At 39.8% G+C, this 19,306-nt stretch overlaps 1 protein-coding gene across 2 annotated transcripts in view; it reads left to right on the top strand.

Moving 5' to 3' along the window:
- Positions 1-19,306, top strand: part of dock1 (dedicator of cytokinesis 1) — a 269,769-nt gene that overhangs the window by 224,860 nt on the left and 25,603 nt on the right. For both annotated transcript variants that reach the window (XM_046852922.1, XM_046852921.1), the window contains exons 36-42: positions 1,085-1,125; positions 1,265-1,355; positions 4,318-4,437; positions 7,386-7,475; positions 7,601-7,705; positions 14,330-14,471; positions 15,141-15,222. In XM_046852922.1, coding sequence (XP_046708878.1) covers positions 1,085-1,125; positions 1,265-1,355; positions 4,318-4,437; positions 7,386-7,475; positions 7,601-7,705; positions 14,330-14,471; positions 15,141-15,222 — 671 coding nt within the window. The remainder of the gene's footprint in view (positions 1-1,084; positions 1,126-1,264; positions 1,356-4,317; positions 4,438-7,385; positions 7,476-7,600; positions 7,706-14,329; positions 14,472-15,140; positions 15,223-19,306) is intronic.

Raw genomic sequence — 19,306 nt, 5'->3', positions numbered from 1 at the left:
AAAGGTCATCTTTCTTCAAACAGAGACGCACAGCTGTGTGTGTAGAAACATCCTGATGAAAGCTTATACGCTGTGTTTCCCTCAGCTGGGGGCTGCACTGCTCTCTCTCTTATCCACCTGAACATTCTCTCATGTACATGCACACAAGCTCAAAGTGTCTCATAATAAATAGGTTTTATTATCAGTTTGCAAATGCACAGTTTCCAATTTCTGCATGTTTATTTTTCCTACAGCTAGTTAATGCACATGCTAATGAAGATTAATAACACTTGTAAAAAAAAGTTAATTAATTGTAATTGTTGATTTTGTTTTCTATATCAGCAATTCTGATAAATCATGTAATTCAATTTACAGGATTATGCTAATTATATTAAGATTTCCAGTGTAAGCATCTACAGTAATAACAGTATATGTACATTAGCAGGTTATTTAACTGTATATAGGTTGAAAATATAATATTTTAAGGTTAAATGCTCAGCTTCTTCAAGTTCCAGCCAACGGTTGAGCTCCTAAAGCAAATCTGTTTTTTTATTCTTTTGTTGTTTGTTGTTTTTTTTTGTTTTTTTCTTTTCAATTTCAACGCTTTTATTTATTTATTTATTTATTTATTTATTTATTTATTTAAGGAGATTTTTACTAATAGCATAATATTTAATTTAATATGGCCTGATTTTTAACATTGCGATTTGTGTAATATTTAAAAACAATATATGAAAAAAAGCAAAAAAAAATGCTATATTCATTTTGTATCATTTTAGAAAATACATTTTGCAGCCATTCTGGAATTGAACTTTTTCTCAAATTCATATTGCGTTTAAATGTTGATCTGACTCATGCAAAGGAGGGAAAACTTTTGCTGGAGGAAAAGAAAAGCTTGCCGTTTAATTCAAAACATGACACAAACCGTAAACCATAAACTTTTGCGTTCACAAGACTGGCAAACTGCCTCAAGTGTGTGTCAGAAAGCTTTTCTTTCTTGCCTGCTGTCTTCCTTTTTTCTTCCTTTAAAAATCTGATGTTGTATTAATATAAGCATTCATTGAAATGAGTTACCTTGGGTTTTTCTCTCACTTCTTTTTTGCAGAATTTCTACAAGGAGATCGAGAGGGAGGAGATGTACATCAGGTATGCGACGTTCTCATTTCCTGTTTGATGTTGCCTTATTTTCATTAATAATATAAAAGAATGTTGTCATTGGTTAAAGTTTTCAGAGTTTTCATTTGTGTGTGTGTGTGTGTGTGTGTGTGTGTGTGTGTGTGTTTAGGTACCTGTACAAATTATGTGACCTGCATAAGGAGTGTGATAACTACACTGAGGCTGCCTACACTCTATTGCTGCATGCCAAGCTTCTCAAGGTACAGATAAGTGTGTGTGTGCGCGACATGCATTCAGCTCAGCCACAATTAATCATAATGCTTATTACATTCATTATGTTGGTGTAAAAGGGCATGCTGATGCCCCCATGTTTCTATGTGGTTTCTGATTATCACCTTTATGGATATATAATGAGAATAGTGTAATTTGGCTTTGTGAATGGAAAGAGCTAGGAACATAAGCTTCACAGCACTGGCTCACCTCCCAGAACATATGCTATGATCAGTAAAGCAACTTCATTATTACACTGCTGTTTGTGTCGCTGTTAGGAATAATTGTAATCCTGCGCGTCACAGAGCAAGTTAAGCTCGCGGTTCTCCTTTAGAATGACCCAGTTACAGTGAACGAAATGGAATTATGTCTTTGCAGAAGCTAAATCTCACACTGATCATGTGTGAATACCTAATTGAGTCTTAGATGCTTATTTATTTGTTTCTTTGAAACTTTGTTTACTACTCTCAATGGTTTTTGGTACACTGAAGTACGCTGCATTTAGTATCTGTCATTTCGAACAGCTCTGAGAATTTATACAATGGGGTGCCAATAATTATGGAAATGGCTGTTCTTTTTGTTCTAAAAGAAAGTCTCCTAATCTTATGACACTAGAGCTACTAGCTGATAAGGGTCAAAACTAACACACTCGTAGGGCAGCACTCTTTCTTTAAACTCGCATGTGCTTGTGATTGGCTGTTACAGCATCGACTGGGCTTTTAGAGAGTCAGGATCTTTAAATATACAGGAATACGTCGGTACTCGACGACTGTGCAACCTGTCTGAATTCCGTCCACGTCACGTTATGACGACTGAGAAATGTCACTCGTCGCACGCTCGGAACTCGACACAGACTCTCGCGATGAAACTCGTGAGCAGTTCGGTCTCGCAGTAAAACAGATGCATGAACAGCCTCATGTTAACTCGCGAACAGTTCCATAGCGCGCTCTCTCTCTCTCGTGCTTTCTGTGCATTAATCTCCGATCTCTACACCTCCCAGACTCACAGAGCTGCATGGTTTTTAAAAACCTTCAAGTAGAACTTCACACATAACAGAATCATTATTTGCTGATGACCCAACAGCTGACTTTACACCTCGGTTGCAAAGATCTCAAGCCTTTTTGCCCCACACCTAGCTGTCTGCAGTAGCTGAAGCTTTTGTCCTCCTTGTGCATCCCTTCGCATCTCTTTAGTCGTGACGGTGCTCTACTTTCCTTGCATAGCTAAGAGCGTTTGAAAGGATTACAGTTGTGATTTTCTTTTTTTTCCCCTCCTAATTCTGAAATGCTCCCTGCAGCTGTGTCATTATGCATTTGCAGTAAGCAGTATTTGGAGCTCTGTTCAGAGGGAGCTTGTAATAGCACTCACTTAACAGCGTGATTTATTCCCGCAACTGAGCAGCCCCTTTGTTTGCTTATTCAAACACGCTCGAGAAGTCACTCCAACGAGAAAAGCACACAACCATTTCTTCTATAGAAACACATGTATGAGTTGCATATAGGAAGGTTTGGATATAAATATGTACACAAGATCTACTTTTAATTTTAATTGATTTTTTGTTTTTTTATTTGTTTTGTTTTATTTCATTTTTTTTTTGGAAATGAACATATGAAAGAATTTTTTTATTGCATGTAATACATTTTTTCTGATCAGAGAAATTTATTTTAAAATAGACATTTTTTGTTTGTTTTGTTTTTGTTTTTGTTTTTTTGTTTTACAGTGATGATTTTGGTCAAGTGTTTGAACAAAAATGCAACAAAATGTATGTAAATGGATTTTTATATATATATATATTTTATATATATATTTTATATATATATATATATATATATATATATATATATATATATATACACATATATATATATATATATATATATATATATATATATATATATATATATATATACACATATATATATCTATACACATATATACAGTACAGACCAAAAGTTTATATATGTTATATACACAGTACAGACCAAAAGTTTGGACACACCTGCTCATTTGAAGAGTTTTCTTTATTTTCATGACTATGAAAATTGTAGAGTCACACTGAAGGCAACAAAACTATGAATTAACACGTGGAATTATTTTTCCCAAACAAAACAAAAAACATGCATCACAACTAAGAAACATTTGCATACAGTAAAACTCGTGAGATTCTGAGAGCAAAGTTTTGGCATGTGGCCCCGTCGGTGTGCTTTCAGCATTTCACGCGCGTGAATACTGAGTAACGTCCATGCAGAAACATTAAGGCATTTAAAGGAACACAAATTCCCATGTAGCTTGGCATGTAGCACAGCTGGCTGTTTTCCATGAGCCTGGTATTTGCAGGAGATGTGTATTTTTATTATAATTTTTTTTTTCTGGGGAGGGTGTGCCCCGGCATCCTGGCCAAAAAACTTGCCCGCTGGCCTACTTAATCATCCCCTCATATTAATTGGCTATATCACTCTCCTCTCCACTAATATGCTGGTGTGTGGTGGGCGTTCTGGCGCAATATGGTTGCCGTCGCATCATCCAGGTGGATGCTGCACATTGGTGGTGGTTGAGGAGAATCCCCCTTTCATATGTAAAGCGCTTTGAGTGCTGCAGAAAAGCGCTATATAAATGTAACAAATTATTATTATTATTATTATTATCCTGCGATGTGTTACATGAAATATCAGTTACATTTGCACTGCAGTGAATCGGTTCTGACAAGGCCCTGAGCACAAAACAACACTTCCACACACAATAAAATGGCTGTGTTTGCCTGCTGGTCAGCTGACTGGACCTGGCTGTGCAGGGAGTGCATGGTGCCAGTCAGACAGATGGGCCAGCATAAAATCAGAGAAGGTGTTAATCATCCATCTTTTTTCAGGGATGTAGATAAAAGCACAAAAAACGTGTGTTTGATTAAAGTATGCTGATGTGTTATTTTAATAAGGCATGGTGTTGTGTACACAGTGGTCAGAAGAGGCCTGTGCAGCTCACCTGACTCAGAGAGACGGATACCAGGCGAGCACTCAAGGTCAGCTCAAGGACCAGCTTTATCAGGAGATTATCAACTATTTCGACAAGGGGAAGGTAACGAGTTTGTAAACAGCTTTTTTTTTTTTTTCTTCTTCTTCTTCATTGATGAAAATGTCAAAGTTCTTCTGTATTCTGTGTGTTTTCTCATAAGACGTGAGCTAAACACAGACTCATGTAATGCATTAGTTTGCTTTACAGTCAGATTACCCCCCTGTTCATTTATAGTTAGTTTTACACAGATAATTATGAAATAATATTATTATTATTATTTCTCTGTGGACTATGATGTTTGCGGATGATATCGTGATTTGTGGTGAGAGTAGGGAGCAGGTTGAGAAGAGCCTGGAGAGGTGGAGATATGCGCTGGAGAGAAGAGGAATGAAAGTCAGTAGGAGTAAGACAGAGTACATGTGTGTGAATGAGAGGGAGGGCAGTGGAGGGGTGCGGTTGCAGGGAGAAGAGGTGGAGAAGGTGGAGGAGTTTAGGTACCTGGGGTCAACAGTGCAGAACAGAAGTGAAGAAAAGTGTGCAGGCAGGGTGGAGTGGGTGAAGAAGAGTGATAGCAGAAGTGATTTGTGATAGAAGAGTATATGTGAGAGTGAAAGGGAAAGTTTATGGGACTCTGGTGAGACCTGTGATGTTGTATGGTTTAGATACAGTGGCATTGAGTAAAAGACAGGAGGTGGAGCTGGAGGGAGCAGAGCTGAAGATGTTAAGGTTTTCGTTAGGAGTGACGAGGATGGACAAGATTAGAAATGAGTTTATTAGAGGGACAGTGCATGTAGGACGTTTTAGAGACAAGGTGAGTGAGGCGAGATTGAGATAGTTTGGACATCTGCAGAGGAGGGACATGGGGTATATTGGTAGAAGAATGCTGAGGATGGAACCACCAGGAAGGAGGAGAAGAGGAAGGCCAAGGAGGAGGTTAATGGATGTGGTGAAGGAAGACATGCAGGTAGTTGGTGTGAAAGAGGTAGATGTAGAGGACAGGGGGGTGTGGAGACGGATGATCCGCTGTGGCGACCCCTAATAGGAGAAGCCGAAAGATGATGATGATGATGATGATTATTATTATTATTAATAAATAATAATAAGTACATTACAACTCAGTCTTTCGGTACAGATCATTCACCAAACCCATAATGATGTAATACAGGGTTCACGTCTTGCAGAGTCAAATTTCACCAGGGTTCTGTTCAGACTAATTAAACATCGCATATAAAAAAGCAATCTAACACATTGAATATCACATCATAATTTCAGCTCTATGTGTAGTGCGACTGTATCAGATCAATTATCCAAAAATCAACAGCACCACTCTAAAGACTGCCTTGTGTGTTCTCATTCAACACACCTACCATGGTTTCTGTATTGAATGTAAGCAATCTGTTGTCTGCTCTACCCATCCATCAATAAAATGCTCTCAGCACTGAGCATGTATCACGTGAACTTTTGGTATTGGCATTGCCTGTGTGTCAGGTGTATCAGACACAGGAGCATTACCTAATGAAGTGGTAAACTCTTTACTTTTTACTGATGCTCTGAATTTTCTAGAGACCACACACACACCCACACACAATCACACACATTCCAGCTTCAAGGACAGCAAAAAGCATTTTAAATGGATGTATTCGTATGTTGAAGCAAGCCGAGAGCATACTCCAGGAGGAGTGCAGTGGAAATCAGAAGAAGAGTGGACCTCTGTATTTGTGCTCGTCCAAACTGTTAGATCTTTATTAAGTTTTTTGCATAACGTTGAATATTGTTCAGCGAGTTAGAGGAGAGCTTTTTGCTCGACAGTGTGGTCACAGATTCCCAGTAGCCCCTAAACACCGCCCCCCCTATTCTGAAGCTCATTACGTGGCTTGGGGACACAAAGTGTGTGTGTGTGTGTGTGTGTGTGTGTGTGTGTGTGTGTGTGTGTGTGTGTGTGAGTGTGAGTGAGAGTGGTAGGCGAGTATCTTTTTTTTTTTTCCCTTGCCAGTCCCATAATTAGAATTCCCTACTGAGGCTTCTTTCAGGCCTGTGTGTAGGTGGGAGTTGCGGGGGTGAGAAAGTGGAAGAGCAGCTTGTCCTAGAGTAAGGGTTCGACATCCAGGCGTGCTACGCTTCACACACTGTCAGGGACTGAGTGCACCCTTTTCAAGCAAAGCTATTTTAAAAGTAGCTCCTCCTGTTGGGACGTAGCCAGATGGTCACAGAGAACGAAGGAAAGATGAATAGAGATAGTGAGTGGAACTGGACTTCCTCAGCTCACCCTCAGCTGCATCGTACTCCATTAGTTCTCCTCTGATTAGCTCTTGTGATTCAAGACACTTATGAATAGGTTAAATTAATTATCCTTCCGAATTTACAGCTCAGTAAAAGTGGACTTTCATTATATTTCAAGCTTTTGTTTTTTTGCCCCGTTACAACTGTAATTGCTATATACAAGCACTGTGGAAATGACTTTCTTCCTTCTGGAGCCGAATTACTCACATCATTAGGGGCAGCAGTAATAGTGATAATCCATCAATCCAAATCAGAAAGCCCATGCATTACCAGTTAGAGCAATGAAAAGCTCCCAAGCACCAAAATAGCGCGCACACTACAAATACACTGTATATTACACAACATGCATTCAGAACATCAAGGTTAATAATGAATGCCTTCATTATTTCTGCCTTAAAAAATATATATATCCAAAAAAAAGAAACTGGTAATCAATGTTAGGTTCTCTTTTTTTTGTGTGTGTGTAATTGTTGGTTTTAGTGTGCTTGGAATTGTGTGTTATTGGCATCATGTGCATAATATTATGCTGTAATGCTCCTTTAGTACGCCATTAATCTCTGACCCGGGCAACTCATACATATAGTACTTTCAGCATTCGCTCATGGCTCATGCATTTTATTTTGTATTAATGCTTTCTGTCTGTCTGTCTTTTACTAATTTACTTATATAAAAATTAAATTCCTTAAACTGTCATATCACTTCATCTGGGTTGTGTGTGTCTTTTTGTACAGATGTGGGAGGAGTCCATCATCCTGGGAAAGGAGCTTGCAGAACAGTACGAGAATGAGATGTTTGACTTTGAGCAGCTCAGTGCTTTACTGGTGCGTCTAAGCACACCGTCTATGTGAATGTCACTACACTGCATGCATGTTACACGTGCATCAACAGAGTGAAGAATGAGAATGTAAAATTTCCTCCTCTTTAACTCGCTCTCTTTCTCTCTCAGAGGAAGCAGGCACAGTTCTATGAGAACATAGTGAAGGTGATCAGGCCCAAACCAGACTACTTCGCTGTGGGTTATTATGGTCTGGGTTTCCCTTCATTCCTCAGGGTGAGTTATTTTTGCAGTTCATTGAAATCTTTGCATCCTGTTGAGTTTCTGAGTGAAAACAGAAAAACTGATGTTGAAATGTATTTTCAAATTCCCCAAATTCTAGAATAATAGAATGGCTGAAATATAACTCAGTCTTATTTGGACAAAATGGCATTTTCCTTTTCATCATTTAGTCCTAAGAGTATGCAAATGTTTGCACTCCGACGTACTCATGAATAAATTACTTAAAAGCAATAAATAATCTTTTCTTAGCAAACCACCGCAACAAATCCTTTTGCGGATAAAGGTCGGTAATTTGGTCACAAAACAAGCGTCACGATGTTTTATAGTAGTCAGTGTTGGTGACTGGCACTAGTGTTCAAACAGGAAGACATTTTGACACTCATACATTAGTTCTATAGACTAACTGGATGGAAGTCGCTGTTATTTAACTCTAACACACCGCTGACATGATATCATTATCATGAACGTGTTATCACAAGCTGGAGCTGTGAAATAAAATGAAAGCTTCAGTGTAAACATGTACAGATCTCAGCTAAAACAGGAAGTCCCATACGTACAGTTCTCACAACTGGAACCCAGAAATATCTATTCATTCATTCATTAGGATAAACATGCTCTTCGTTGATTAGTGTGATTAGTGATTATCTGTCAACAATAATATACAATAAAATAAATTTCAGTTGGATGTTATCAGTACAGCAGTTGGTTTTATGTGGATATTTTTCCTATAGTCTTTTAGAAATGGCAGGTTTTAGGAGACACTAAAACCCACTTGCTAGTCTGTTGGCACACATTTTACTTTCTCTTGACTGTAACACATGGACCTTTAAACTACTCAGTACACTGCAAATCAATTAGCCACGCTCCATCTGCCCTACTATGTCTCTGGTCAGCTCTGAGTATGATGGCAGAGTTATAACCTCTGCATTGAGATATTTCATGGTGTGCCTTAAATCTCCCTCTTTTTCCTCTCTCTTTCAAACACTTAGTGTGCGAATTGCCATTTTCACATGTTCCGCACTCTTGCCGTCATGCAATTTCAGGATATTTTCCACTCTCGTGAGATTGAGCCAAGCAGCTGGGTGCTGAGGCACTCTTCTGTACTTCTTTAATAGAGAGCTGAGATTGTAATAACCATTTTTGCCCAGGCTTGCCATAGCAAGTGCATAGGAACATGGGAATAATCAGTGAAAAATTGGGGAATATATGGAAAATTCCATTTCATTATCATATAAATGAGTACAGATTTTTTTTTTTTTTTTAAGCATTCTGGACTGAACTCACCTTTTTTCAGGTGATTTTTTTTAATGTTATAGAACTTGTGACTTGCCATCAATCCCATCTGTTTTTAACAAAAGTCATAATTCCGTATTTCTCAGTTTTGTTGAGTGCCTGCTTCTTGGCAGTGTTCGTCAAATAGACGAACGTGACGAGAAAGCTTTTTAAACTGGTGCCGATGTCACTCTTTGGACTTGCTTCCTTTTCTGTGCTGACTGGCATGCTTAATTATCAGAGGTAATCAATAGCTCCAATAAAGCCACTTTGTTTTCTCCGAGCCGAATTGATTTTAGGCAATAGGACTTCATTTGTCTGCTTATGAAGGCATCTATTGCACGGGTGGTTGGGAGGTAGGTATCATCACACAGCCAGAAACATGAAAATCTCAGCAGTTGTTGTGATAATATAGGTTGATTACAGCATGTGACGCAACAAAAGCTGTGCAATACAATGTCATAAAATCAAATATTGCTAATTAAACATTGGCTTATTGGCCACAGCTCAAAAGCTTTACAAAAGTTGTCCCAGAATTTTTGATATTGGGGGGGAAAAAAGGCTTTACTTTTCAAGTCTACCCTGTTGCACACATACTTTGTTTTATTTTTCAAAAAGAGTGTAATTTAGCCTCTTCTTGTGTGAGTTACCTGGATTCTGGTGATAATAGATTTTGATTTAGTTTCCAAATGAAATTATTCACTATTACTACGATAAAACTTGAGCAAATGCTGTTTTTTTTATTTTTTTTTATAAAGTGCTAGTCATGGTGACAATGTGACATCATCTGTTAATATTTAGCGTAATAATGTAGTCACTATGCGCCTTAATTTTCAGTATATGCATGTTTTCAGATTTGCTGTACTTTTTCACCATAGGGAACTGTGTTAAAATTTGGTGTATAGAAAAAAAAACATCCATCGACATATGTGTAAGCTAGTTTCAAGTACTCATTTAATGCTGTGTGACACTGCAGAAATATTGTGTCATCACAGAGTGGTGAAAAAAACTTGAATAAAACGATATTAGCTTTACTCTTAGTCATCCTTATTTGCTAAAACCTCATTTATTTTGCTCACATTCTCCTTTCTTTTGTGTGGATACTCAGTTAGAAGAGATCAAGACTCGTAAACTGTGGAGAAATAAAGCATATTTAACGCATATAGCATCATCTCCCCTTCCTCTGCCCTCTAATTTATGAGGTGCCATGTGCTCATTAGGATTCATGACAGACTGGAGTTCTTTGACAAGGTTTAAAAATGGCTTTTACTCTCACAGTTTTTATGAAGGGAGTTACTTTCAGCTGTTGTCATTATCAGTTCTATAAATTCTTTGGAGTATAAGTTAGATTAATGGGGTTGTGTCATCTGGAATGAAGCTAGGGAAAGTTAACTGTGGTTCAGTAATCTCATATGAAGCCACATTATGACCTCTGTGCTTTAATGTTTTCGCTGATGTTTTGTCTGTCAGACTTCATTGTGATTTAGACTTCATGAGAAGCCAAAAAACAGTATCCACATCAAAAATGAGCCCGAAACAGCAAATCTGTGCCGTATCTCGAAGTGTCTAATCCATTACATTACAGAGCTGGTGCTGTGCCAAGGTAAAAGAAGCAAAACGAGCTCCAACACACTAATTCCACATGCGGAGACTGTGTTTTCAAACTATATCCTCTGCCAAATTAAAAAGCAGAATTTGCCACTCGTTGTCATGCCCCCATGGCTGTAATTTGTTACTGCTAGTGTTTTAGCGTGGCTTACTGAGCCAGACCGAGAAAAAGTGTCTGTGCCGCTGCGCATCTCCGTAAAGAAACCTCCCCTGCAGCGGGAAAATAGAAAATGTGTTGCGCTTGCATTTTCCTTCCTCAAAGAGCCTCTTTGGTATGCACATGGAGCCATGAGAGGCATTGCATCGAACTGCACCGTGACCTGAATAGCTGCCGGCGCTAACATGCGCGCGCAGAGCAGACAAGCCCGCCGGTTGCCATCTTATCACACGGAGCAGATATTGAGACGCACCTCAGATATATTTCATTTCTACAGTGCACTTGCTTAATTGGAAGACTGAAATATGTGGGTTCAGGTGGTTTGTAGAAGCTGAGTGAGCTCTTTTGCTGCTGATCCTGATGCACACACTCAGAGGGGGAACATATGGCTGTCTGAGTAAGAGCCGCAGTGTGTTTGATTGACTCTGAAAGCTGCGCCAAAAGGGTGGGAGCTAATTGTACGTTTTCAGCCTGTCACAACTCCTCCGAATCAACTGCTTCTGCTCTTTCTGGACATGACGTCAAAATTTGTATAACAGCAGAATCAATCCATCATCTTTACCGAGGACATGTTTAAGCTGTGACGCATTTTTGTAGCAGAATGGCTGAAAGTCTTTATATACTTATTTATCCACCCCTCACCCAGGTGTTGGTTGTGCATTATTAAGGCTGTAAATAGTAGCAGTGTTAATGTCTGCATGGGAACCTGACAAACAAATATCACCGTATCTAGCAACCATACACTTTATACCGCATTGATAGTGAACTCTCAAATCAGATGTGCAACTGTTTTAGCACTTCCATATGTTTTAAGCTGTCCAAAATATTCCTCCCAATGACGGAGGATATAAAGTTTAATCAGTGCACCAGCCTCTGCCATTTTCTGGCTAATATATTAGGCTTATGTTATCATAACCAGACTCTCCAGACTAACGTACCAAATGCACTTGTGTGGAACATGCGAATGCAAATTCTTTAGTTTATTTGTAATAGGCCTGTCATTATAACTGTGGGTCTGTGCTGACTGTGATTGACCATCCTTATGTAAATTTTTTTATGTTGGCCAAGCAGACCTTAGCAAATCTAATCTAATCATGCATTTGTAGTACATTTGACACTTCTTATATTAGAGGGGTGGCAACCAAAGGTGCAAATCATTTCACAACTATTCATTACATGACTGATTTAATGACAAAATTGCAGATTGTCCAAAATTTGTCTGTTGGTTGACATGACATGATTAGGCTTTTTGTGTACTATAAAGCAGTTTGGTAAGATCCCCAGTCAGGGAACCGACCCTAGCCATTAGGGTTGCACAAGCCTTAGTGCCGGTCCTAAGCCTGGATAAATGGGGAGGGTTGCGTTAGGAAGGGCATTCAGCATAAAACATGGCCAAAATGAAAACATGCGGATGATCTGCTATGGCGACTCCTAACCGGAGAAGCCGAAAGAAAGAAAGTACATCCAAACCCATTTAGCAGTCATTCTAATGAAGGTTGTAATAATGCCATACCTGGCTGTAATTTATCTTAATAGTCTTGGAACCTTTTTTTTTTTTTTTTTTTTTTTTTTATAAACAATCTTTCCTCTGCCGTAAGTCATGACTAGGTACCAGATCACAGCTCCCATCATGTCCAATGTTGATCAGGTGCTGGTTGAGATGTTGTCTCTACGTCCATTCTGCCAGCCAGGATTATGTTGGTGTGTGCACGGTGTACGACTTGGGTTAGGACTAGCTTGCGTTCCGGCAGCCCTTTGTATTGACTGTCCCGACTTGCCAGACGAGCATGTTTGGAGTTTGGAGCGCATTCAGGAAACCAATTTCCTAAAACGCCACTGTTGCCGTTGAGCTTGTAGTGACCTTGTCTTCCAGAGAGCGCTGCCAAGAGACAGCTCTAGCATCATGCTCTCTTTGAATTGCAGATTACTGTGGTGCATTTTAAAATGTACTTTTGCTGCTAAATGTGCTGCCAACCCCAATTTCAGATTCAGAATGTAAATAATCACACTACAGCTGTCCTCGAGCTTGTCTTTAGCATTTTTTTTTTTTTTTTTTTTGCTGTATGAGCAAGTTAAATCCATATTTAAAGTAAGATTTTATATATTTGTAAAGACTGTTAGTTTAGAAGTGGTTCCCAAAATCACAAACCCTTAAATACAAGGATTCGAGTATTTTGTTGTTTGAACATGAAGACAACAGACATTTTTGTACAGTAGTAGGTTTTATATCGAGTGCAAACTCTCACACATTGAACACACTGTGGAATTATATGCTCATGAGTATTATAGTGTGTATAAAGAAGCACTTCTAGTGTCTAGAATCGATGCACATTGATCTGAAGAGCTGGAAGTGCTTTCTCTCTCACATCCATTATTTATGATTTATGCGATAGGTGTGCATTTGTACTATTGCAGAATAAAATTGCCGAACACTGGTTTGCTTGGAGATCAGCTGCCTTAGCTAGGTTACAGTGGCATTTATGCTTGACATAGTAGTGGTAGATTTGATTTGTATTTATTTTATCATTACAATAAGACAGAGGTGCTGTCACTTTAAGCACACCTTAACCACAAAATCCAACTACAAATGCAGGTCTCACTGTTTGTGTGTGTTGTTTGAACATCCCATTCCAAATTTCTGGAAAGATGTTTGACTAGGTTTTGGAGTGTGCTTGTGGAGATTTGTGCTCTTCCAGCCACAAGGGTGTTAGTAAAGCCAGGTACTGATGTAGGTGAGGAGGCCTGGGTGCAGTCAACATTCAATTTCCTCCCAAAGGTGTTCAGTAAGGTTGATGTCAGAGCTCTATAGCAGGATGCTCGAGAACGTCCACTTCAACTATGTAAACCTTATCTTCATGGAGCTCTTTTTGTGGAGCTCATTATGTAAAGCCATCACATCTATATGTGGTTCTTCCCCAAAATTCTTGCAAAGTGCTAAGAATGGAATTGTCTAGAATATCCAAATGTGCTGTAGTATCAAGATTTCACTTTTCTTGGATCTGATGGGTGTGATAAGTGTGTGTGTGCGCACACACACGTATAGGTACATTAAAGGACCAATGATGCGGTTTAGAAGAACCTCAAAGCACGACAGTTTTAAAGTAATAATGGGTAATTGTTCTCTTAAAATCTGGCTTGTGTGCCTAATTTGTCCTTTATTTCTAAAAGAAAAGGACTGCTCATTTGTAGTCATTTATTCATTATCAACTGCTTGCCTTAACCTTGCTAGAACTGAGAACACCCTGCTGAGGTGGCAAGCAGCATCGCATTAGCACTTCATCTGAGGAACACCCCATCACGCTCAAATCACATGCATACTTTTATTTGTAGACTTTATTTAATGATCTCATAACTGCCAGGACTGAACTGTTAACCTAATCACATGAGTAAGGAACTATAACAGGCCACACTTAACTGTGAATAATAATGATAGCACAGTGCTGTTGAGTTTTCAAACCTAATTGGTTACAAAATTGTTGGGTTCCATCATTCTGTTGTTTACTTATACCATTGTGTGTAGGTCCATTGTCTCAGCCTGTGTGATGTGTGTATTAATCAGGTTTTGTCTTTGTGTTTTGCAGAATAAGATGTTTATCTACCGTGGAAAAGAGTACGAGCGAAGGGAGGATTTTGAAGCGAGGCTGCTTACACAGTTCCCCAATGCAGAGAAGATGAAGACTACCACAGCCCCTAGCGATGAGCTCCGCCATTCTTCCGGCCAGTGTATCCTTCCATATTGCTGACATCTTCACACAACACAACCATGTCCATGTTTCATAGCTGCATATTAAATCTAGACCCATTTAGGGTACCTCAGTTCCACAGCCCATCTGGTGGAACTTTTGAAGGTTCTCTATTAAATTCTGCAGCAGGCTGGAATTTAAGAAATAAATGTGATTAGACAGCGGAATCCAAAAAGCATTAAGCATCCCAGAAAACCATGTTTTCTAAAATTGTATATGGATAATTGCTGTAACAGTTTTGCAGAGTTAAAGACATAATATTAAACCATACTATAACTTGTAACACAGAAAAAACAGCAAAAGGCAGCAAGTAGGAGTTTTATGTAAAATGTCAACGTATTGAGACTTGAATGTACAATTTTTTTGTTTTTATTTAGTGTATTTTATTTCCTTCACTTAAGAGATCCAAATGATAAAATGAACATGCCTTGTTATACCATTTCGAGCTTTTAGAAGGTTCTGTCTCTGCAAGTAGGTCAAAGCAGCACTTCAGTCACAAGTTATATTGCTGCGTCAACTTCACATATATTCAGTATAAAGTGTATAACTTTTATAAAATGAAATCATCAAAATGTCTATTGTTTTGCCATATATTTATTCCTGTTTCATTCTGAGCCGATTTGAAGTTTTTTCTTAACTCTGTGTGTAGATATTCAGTGTTTCACAGTGAAGCCGATGCTTGAGCTGCCTCCAAAATTCCGAAACAAGCCTGTGTGTGAGCAGATAGTCAGGTATCATCATCATCATTTATCTTCCTTGTTGTTTACCTTAACAGAGCAGCATTCACGTGTTAAAACACATGCTGGTTATTATTGTTCTGAAAGAAAAAAGGAGAAAAGCAAAACTTAAATTGTTGATCTTATTCAATCGTCATGTTTTGTGCAATTCATCAGCGTGAATCATCTGCAAGAATTTAAGTGTTTCCTGGGTTTTTCCCGGTTTCACAAACTTCAAGCCAAAAAACTGAACCCCATAACATTAGACCAATGAAATTTCCGAAAAAACGCACCTCACCTGTGTTCTGAGCTGCACGGCTTCGGGAGAAATTTTTTTTTTTTTTACGCACGACGATGCCAAAAGAAAAACTCTCGAGAGAAATAGTTGTGAAAGGAAGGAGGAAGACAGTGAATAATGACTTTCTTGCTAGGCTACTGTTTAGATACAAGCCGTTGTAACGCATTGAGTCTGGGTGAAGGGAGAGCTCGCTAACTCCAGTTGCAACAGAAATCATATAAGCACAGACAGGTTTCCAAAACTCGTGCTTTTTTATTTTTCTTGGCAACAGCGTTAAGGGTTAGTCAAAGAAACTTAGAAATGAGCATCAGAAAATAATAAGGACATATTCCTCGTCTTGAACACACGCAGTAATACCGGTAAAAATGCAGTGGCAGGCTATTCCCAAAATACCGCTATGCTCCTAAAGGAAGCGCAACATATTTCACCCGTTACACCCGTGTGTAACGTGTCTTTCGTTAAAGCCTGTGTAAAGTACATTAGTGTAGACACCTGTGGCTTATAGACAGGTGCAGCTTATTCATGTTAAAAATAAAAATATTTGTAAAATTCAGTGGGCTTATATATGCGCTTTATAGTCTGGAAATTACGGTACTGAACCTGTCATATTTTTTCACATTGTGAAAGAAACCTGAGTTCTTATTGTCTTTTAAATGTTCATGTTTCATGTTGCCTCATGTATTAAGTATAACACATGCTCATGGGAGCAAAATTCATAATGTTATCACTTAGTTCAATTACGCAGTAACTAATGTAATTGAACTCAGAAGTATGACAAAATGATTGTGCTCTGTAGGAAATGAGTGAGGCTTCCAGTATCTTCATCTTTATTCTGATATTATCTATGCTGATGAAGCGGCGTGTTTTGTAGCCTCAACAACAACAAAAAAAGCTTTGCCTGCCAAACCTTTGTCAGAGCTTCAGTTTTCTCTCATCACATGTAAAAGCATTGTCATTTTAATGCTTAGTAAAGGTTTGCTAGAATTGTACCGTAGTGCACTTTAGTCTCTGCTTTTACATGCTATAAGATTGTCGAGCATCTGCTAAAGCTAATTTATACACTTAGGTTATAGCAGCAGTCAGCTCACATCATTGGGGTGCATTGGGGTGTAGTGCTAAAAAGAAAACTTAAAATGTAGCATGCTACTTTTGAAACGAATGTGTAACAATAGCCAATAGGAGGAACGCTTTTCTTTGGTTGTTGTTACAGTGAAGTTATCAATAAAAAATTGCTTTAACTGCCTGTGAATGAAGGAAGCTGTAAAGATTTTCCCCAGAAAGCCTAGGGTAGCAATTTGAACCCCCGATAACTGCTGATCTCTGATATATGCATGCTAACCACATGAACTGTTTTAACTTTACTTCAATTTCCTTTAGCACTTCTTCTTCTTCTTCTTCTTCTTTCGGCTGCTCCCATTAGGGGTCGCCACAGCGGATCATCCGTCGCCATACCACCCTGTCCTCTACATCTGCCTCTTTACACCAACTACCTGCATGTCTTCCCTCACCACATCCATGAACCTCCTTCTTGGCCTTCCTCTTTTCCTCCTACCTGGTGGCTCCATCCTCAGCATTCTTCTACCAATATAATTCATGTCCCTCCTCTGCACATGTCCAAACCATCTCAATCTCGCCTCCCTCACCTTGTCACCAAAACATCCTACATGCTGTCCCTCTAATAAACTCATTTCTAATCTTATCCATCCTCGTCACTCCCAACGAAAACCTCAACATCTTCAGCTCTGCTACCTCCAGCTCCACCTCCTGTCTTTTACTCAATGCCACTGTCTCTAAACCATACAACATCGCAGGTCTCACCACAGTCCTATAAACTTTCCCTTTCATTTTGCAGATACCCTACTATCACAAATCACTCCTGTCACTCTTCTCCACCCACTCCACCCTGCCTGCACTCTTTTCTTCACTTCTCTAACACACTCTCCATTACTTTGCACTGTTGACCCCAGGTACCTGAATTCCTCCACCTTCTGAAGCTCTTCTCCTGCAACCGCACCACTCCACTGCCCTCCCTCTCATTCACACACATGTATTCTGTCTTACTCCTACTGAGTTTCATTCCCCTTCTCTCCAGCGCATATCTCCACCTCTCCAGGCTCTTCTCAACCTGCTCCCTACTCTCACAACAAATCACAATATCATCCATAAACATCATAGTCCAGGAGACTCCTGTCTGACCTCGTCCGTCAACCTGTCCATCACCACTGCAAACAGGAAAGGGCTCAGGGCCGATCCTTGATGCAGTCCAACCTTCACTCTAAACCAGTCTGTCGTACCTACTGCACACTTCACTGCCGTCACACTGTCCTCATACATGTCCTGCACCACCCTCACATACTTCTCTGACACACCTGACTTCCTCATACAATACCACAACTCCTCTCTTGGCACCCTGTCGTCGCCTTCTCTAAATCCACAAATACACAATGCAATTCCTTCTGTCCTTCTCTATACTTCTCCATCAACATTCTCAAAGCAAATAAGGCATCTGTGGTGCTCTTCCTCGGCATGAAACCATACTGTTGCTCACAGATGGTCACCTCTTCTCTCAGCCTGGCTTCCACTACTCTTTCCCATAACTTCATGGTGTGACTGATCAACTTAATACCCCTGTAGTTACTGCAGGTCTGCACATCTCCTTTATGCTTAAAGATCGGTACCAGCACACTCTTCTCCATTCCTCAGGCATCTTCTCACCTTCCAAAATCCTGTTAAACAATCTGGTCAAAAACTCCACTGCCATCTCTCCTAAACATCTCACGCTTCTACCGGTATGTCATCTGGTCCAACCGACTTTCCACTCTTCATCCTCTTAATCGCTGCTCTCACTTCCTCCTTACTAATCCTATCTACATCCTGCTTCACCAACTCCACATCATCCAACCTTCTCTCTCTCTGATTTTCCTCATTCATCAGCTGCTCAAAATACTCCCTCCACCTTCTCAACACACTCTCCTCACTAGTCAACACATTTCCTCTCCATCCTTTATTGCTCTAACTTGCAGTACATCCTTCCAGCTCGGTCCCTCTGCCTGGCCAATCGGTACAAATCCTTTTCTCCTTCCTTAGTGTCCAACCTCTCATACAGCTCCTCATATGCCTTTTCCTTGGCTTTCGCCACATCCTCTTAACCTGCTGCCGCATCTCCTTGTACTCCTGCCTACTTTTCTCATCACTCTGTCTATCCCACTTCTGTTTTGCCAACCTCTTTCTCCTTATGCTCTCCTGCACTTCCTCATTCCACCACCACGTCTCCTTGTCTTCCTTTCTATTTCCAGATGTCACACCAAGTACTTTTCTAGCTGCCTCCTCATCACTCCTGCAGTAGTTGCCCAATCATCCAACACCTCCTTAACACCACTGAGCCTCTCTCTGACCTCTTCCCTGAACCTCACACTACACTCTTCCTCCTTCAGTTTCCACCATCTTATTCTTCTTTCAGTCCTCACTCTCCTCCTCTTCTTCGCCTCCAAAACCATCCTACAGACCACCATCCTATGCTGTCTAGCTACACTGTCCCCTGCCAACACCTTACAGTCGCCAATCTCCTTCAGGTTGCATCTCCTGCATAGCACATAGTCCACCTGTGTGCACCTTCCTCCACTCTTATCGTCACCCTATGATCCTCCTTCTTCTTAAAATAAGTGTTCACCACTGCCATTTCCATCCTTTTAGCAAAATCTACCACCATCTGCCCTTCCACATTCCTCTCCTTAAAACCATACCTACCCATCACCTCCTCATCACCTCTGTTCCTTCACCCACATGCCCATTAAAGTCCGC

The sequence above is a fragment of the Silurus meridionalis genome, chromosome 7 (genome assembly GCF_014805685.1).
Source record: "Silurus meridionalis isolate SWU-2019-XX chromosome 7, ASM1480568v1, whole genome shotgun sequence".
NCBI lineage: Eukaryota > Metazoa > Chordata > Actinopteri > Siluriformes > Siluridae > Silurus > Silurus meridionalis.
Note: the sequence above shows the minus strand (reverse complement) of the source record. Positions and strands in the feature narration are given on the sequence as shown.